The sequence below is a fragment of the Solanum tuberosum genome, unplaced genomic scaffold, assembly GCF_000226075.1.
Source record: "Solanum tuberosum cultivar DM 1-3 516 R44 unplaced genomic scaffold, SolTub_3.0 scf00423, whole genome shotgun sequence".
Classification (NCBI taxonomy): Eukaryota; Viridiplantae; Streptophyta; class Magnoliopsida; order Solanales; family Solanaceae; genus Solanum; species Solanum tuberosum.
Window position 1 is genome coordinate 108,500 of NW_006239348.1, and position 5,061 is coordinate 113,560.

General features: G+C 33.8%; 2 protein-coding genes across 2 annotated transcripts in view; both read right to left on the bottom strand.

Annotated features, from left to right (window-relative positions):
• Positions 1-2,506: 2,506 nt before the first annotated feature.
• On the bottom strand, positions 2,507-2,947 carry LOC107057722 (peroxidase 49-like). The gene has a single exon (XM_015303294.1). The coding sequence runs from the start codon at positions 2,902-2,904 to the stop codon at positions 2,614-2,616; it is 291 nt and encodes a 96-aa protein (XP_015158780.1). The 5' UTR covers positions 2,905-2,947; the 3' UTR covers positions 2,507-2,613.
• Positions 2,948-3,091: 144 nt separating this feature from the next.
• Positions 3,092-5,061, bottom strand: part of LOC102587355 (putative Peroxidase 48) — a 5,372-nt gene continuing 3,402 nt past the window's right edge. The window contains exons 2-3 of the mRNA XM_015303296.1: positions 3,765-3,956; positions 3,092-3,325 (exon numbers count right to left, since the gene is read on the bottom strand). Of these exons, the coding sequence (XP_015158782.1) occupies positions 3,092-3,325; positions 3,765-3,956 (426 nt within the window). The remainder of the gene's footprint in view (positions 3,326-3,764; positions 3,957-5,061) is intronic.

Genomic DNA, 5,061 nt, shown 5'->3' on the forward strand with positions numbered 1-5,061 from the left:
CCTCCCCCCTCCCCCATCCAAATCATCTTCCCCACCAGCCCATCTTATAACCCCTCTTTTTCTCTCGATCTCTCTCTTATAATGAATTCACTCTAGAATGAACAAAGTATAGTAAAAGCGTCTAAGTAAAAATTTGTGCCAACTTTAAGTGAGTGCATATAATATATCGTGACTGCATTCATCAAAATTGCATGTTGATTACAATCATTAGAGTGAATTCACTCTATTTCATTGTATGATAGAGAGAGAATAGGTACAATATGTTGAGCTAGCACATACAACCTATCGTGATTGTATGCTTTGCTACAGTTGCCGGAACTAATGAATACAATACTTAACATTAATTGCTACTGTATTCATGGAATCAATGTTTAATTCACACATCACTACAAATTTGTCTATAATCTCATACAACAAAGAAAATCAACTTTAATGACATGACTTATTAAACGTCAAGTTTGTAAATGAATTATTCTTCTAATATTAGGATGTTGAGAAATTACATGAAAGCAAATGAAGTAAAGTTTGAAAAATGAGAAGTAATGAAATGTAAGATAAATTAGGTAAGGAAAATTAAATTTGAAAAAAAAATAGAAATCAAATTCATATATATCATATATAAAAGAGAATCTTAGGCCCGCCTACGTGGTGCCACCACAAACCAGAATTTCTTTTTTATTTATTTATTTCAAAAACTAACATTCCCCTTTCATGAAAAGTTGTGACATTTATAAAAAGTTATGACTTTTAAGAAAAGTTGCGACTTCAGTGAAGAGTTGCGACTTCAGTGAAGAGTTGTGACTTTTGTGAAAAATTATGACTTTTATGAAAGGTTATGACCTTTCCGAAGGGGTGCAACCTTTCCGATAAGGCACAATAACCATTTGTTCACACTACCATTTGTTGTCTATAAATAGAGGGATTTCCTCTCATTTTAAAACAACAAAAATTCTTTCCGATAAGGCACAATAACCATTTGTTCACACTACCATTTGTTGTCTATAAATAGAGGGATTTCCTCTCATTTTAAAACAACAAAAATTCTTTCCGATAAGGCACAATAACCATTTGTTCACACTACTCCTCATGATCTTCTTCTTCTTCTTCTTCTTCTTCTTCTTTACTTTACTCCTGTTGAGTGGATCACTGACACCATTGCTTATGTTACAGATCTCGGTATGTATTTTTACAGTCATTAATTTATGTTTATGTTATTGAGGATAAATGATAAGATGTAATAATTTGCATTTCCTTTACATTAGTAATGTTTGTTACTATGTAATCTTGTATATAAGATAATATAGTGTTTTAGTTTTAATGACGGATAGGTTTTAAGTATTATTTTATAAATTTCGTGATATTAAATTCCCGCGCGATAATTTAACTAGTAAAAGATAAATTAAAAAGAATATAAATTTAAAGTATCCTATAGTCTTTTTTTTAAAGTACCCTATAGTCAATTTTGTTTATAAATAATACTAAATACGTCCTGTAGTTTGTAACATAAGTTAATTGTAAATATATATTCCCGCATATTTTTAAAATTAAAAGTCTTTATGTTTTTTAATATTTTGGCAAGAAAAAGTGGGATTCCTAGTTAAATAGGAATAGGAAACCAAATTAAAATAGTTTTTTTTTTATAGGTTTTGTTGCTGTATTATAAATACGTATATGGGGAGAATTTCGTAGCCACATCTGAGGGACTTACGGGACGTATCAAGAATTTCAAAGTTAGGTAAATTTGATACGAAAAATAATTTCAAGGATTGATACCATATCTGAGAAGCATAGGGAATTGAGATAGATGAAGAAGAACAACTTCAGCCATCTCTTTTCAATTCCTATCCTCCTCAGATCTGATTTCAATTCATTGAATTAACGTTCTACAACTTAGCTTTTTTGTTCAATTTGGCGGCATCAACTTAGCTTGTACCAATCGATTAGGTTTTCCTGTATATATGATTTGCTTGGGAGAAAAGAAATATTTTCAATGTTTGAAGCCCTATCTGAGCGGCATAAGGGATTCAGATACGATTTTATTCATTCTACAACAAAGATCCTCAGATACGATCTGACTCATTGAATTAACGTTCTACAACAAAGCAACAACAAGTATGATCTTCTCTATATTCTTGTTTCATGTTGTATGTCATGATCTTGTTTATATTCTTGTTTCATGCTATATCGACATACGTACATATTTGTTAAATTCAATTGTGTCATCGTGTTTATAATAATCTTTACAACTATCTTGAAAATCTTTACCCCTTTTTGTTCAATTTGACGGTATCAACTTAGATTGTACCAATCGATTAGGTTTTCCTGTATATATGATTTGCTTGGGAGAAAAGAAAGGGCTCACAGCATTATAATCGACTTCTGATCAAATCTTGACAAGTTCTTGATTTTAACAATTCTTTTTCTTGCGTAAAGATGATAAGTAAAAGATTAGTTATCGTCAGGCACACATTTGTTGATTGATGTACATATAAAAGATATGCAAGAATGAGAAACATCAGATAGAGATCTAAGCATTCATCCAAACAAACAAGTCACTCTGTACATGTGTGTGCCATCATTCAAGCACTAGGAAAAGTCATGAATTTATCTAATCTACGAATTTAGATGTGAGCAACTGTGCCGAACTTCTCCTTCGGATCCAGTAAGAACACCAAAATTGGACAGTTTACCCATGGCATGAGCAAACTCTGTCCTAAATATGATCCCATCATCAATAGCGTAATCTGTCACTGCTGCAGCAGTCTTTTCATTAGCCATCAACTGTTGATCAGCAAACAGCAGCCCCCTTCCTCTCATCAAGGTCTTGTAGTAGTGATTATCTAATGAAGTCGCAATTGATACACTCAGACCCCTAGCTGTATCTGTATGTTCATCATTCAACATATTGCTGATGGTGTTGTTGTCGTCTGGACACTTCCGCCTCAACTCTTCAAGAAGTCGGGAGGAATTGTTGGATCAGGTAACCTGTACCCGTGAAATTACTGAGCTGGGGCCGAATAAATTGACAGCCAATCCTCCCAATATTATGTGCTACCTTCAAAATAGATAAAACAACAAAAATAATAGAATTTCAGAATATGTATATTCCAAAAAAGGTGCAGTGAATGAAGATTAAAGTAGCGGGATTAGAAAGATTACCAAGGAGGGCCACTGTTTCCCTCTCATCAAATCCTCTGAGCGAAAATAGTCTAAGAGTTTCAATGATATTCCCATTTGGTTGTGGAATTTCAGCCATCGCCTTATCAAAGAATGACTCCTTACTGTCCCTTCTGCCTGTAAGCACAGGATAATATGGTCCACCAGCCTAAAAAATGTAGGAAATCAGCATGTGAGAACGAAGGTGGAATATTAAAGAGTAGGAAATCAGCATGACAAAAAAGCCAATTTGGTTCGAAAAGCTACATGGTCCCATTATATGCACAGTTTATGAATAATCCCATATTTTCAGAACTGGGTTGTTAACATATGATACCACTGAAAGGTGCAAAATGTTCTGTTATGTAAATATACACTACAAGATTGTTGAACTAAACTATTTTAAGAAGGACAGTATAAATGCTAGTGTATGAGTTGCATCTATTTCACTAGCTAGCCAGATTCTATTCTCTTAATTACTTCTTGAACAAGGAACACTGAGACAGAACCATGTAAAATAGAAAGTACTAAGAGCAAGAAAAAAGATATCAGCAAATGAACTTAAGATGCTGGACAGTAAGAAATAAAGGATATGGCCAAATTCATACCAAAACTATGCCATCTCTTGTTGCCAGGACAAGGATATCAGAACAAGAGACAACCCCAGGGCATTCCTCCTCAATTTCATCCTTTATCGTGTCAATGAAGTTGAAGCCTTTCAGCGTCCTGTTTGGGATGGCCTCACGTTCAACAGTCCCATTCTCATTTCTATCAGCTAGTAGAACGGATGCATCACAACCCTGAAAATCAATAGGATAGATAATTCATTCTCTGGAAACTCTACCTTATCAAAAAAAGAAAAACCATTCTATGTCTAATATCATTTCTGACTTCCTTATGACTCTAATAGATCACCTCTGCCTTTTAGAAGTAATCACATCCCACCCTCTTTCTATTATCAAAGGAAATCCGGGAAAAGGAGTGTGGATGCATACACAGATGGATATAACTACAGGTAAATATACATAGAAAAAATTACAGAAAATCAACAAGCAGAGACATAAGTGATGCTCTGGTGAAACAAGCGAGAATAGCAATAAATGTGTTTATCTGTGTCCCCAAACTCAAAGCCGAGAAAACTGGATCAGCTAAAACTAGGGGTGTGTATTGGTCAGTTCGGTTTATCGGTTTTCGGTTTTTAAATATGCTAAACCGATAACCAAACCAATAAGATATTTGTTATCGGTTTTCGGTTTATCGGTTTTAGGTCTTTAACGGTTCGGTTTTCGGTTTAACCAATAAGAAAATGCTTTCAAAACAAATATATGACTTATCCAATAATTTGACGCGATATGCATACATCGAAATAATCATTCCAAACGGGACAACAAGGACCAACTTGTTGTATTTTGGTCATCACAACAAAGACTTGGTTAATTTTTAATTACTTATTACCAGGGGTGTGCATCGGTCGGTTCAGTTAGGTTTTAAGTATTATCGGTTCAGTTTATCGGTTTTCGGTTTTCAAATATGCTAAACCGATAACCAAACCAATACGATATTTGTTATCGATTTTCTGTTTATCGGTTTTAGGTCTTTAACGGTTCGGTTTTCGGTTTAACCAATAAGAAAATGCTTTCAAAACAAATATATGACTTATCCAATAATTTGACGCGATATGCATACATCGAAATAATCATTCCAAACGGGACAACAAGGACCAACTTGTTGTATTTTGGTCATCACAACAAAGACTTAGTTAATTTTCGATCACCATAATATATAAAACGAGGTCACATTTATGCAATAAAGAGAATCAAATAAAACCAATTTCATAGACAAAAGTCAAAACAGTAGCAAATGAGGCCATGCTTATGGTAACTAAATGAAGTTCTTACGTTATTT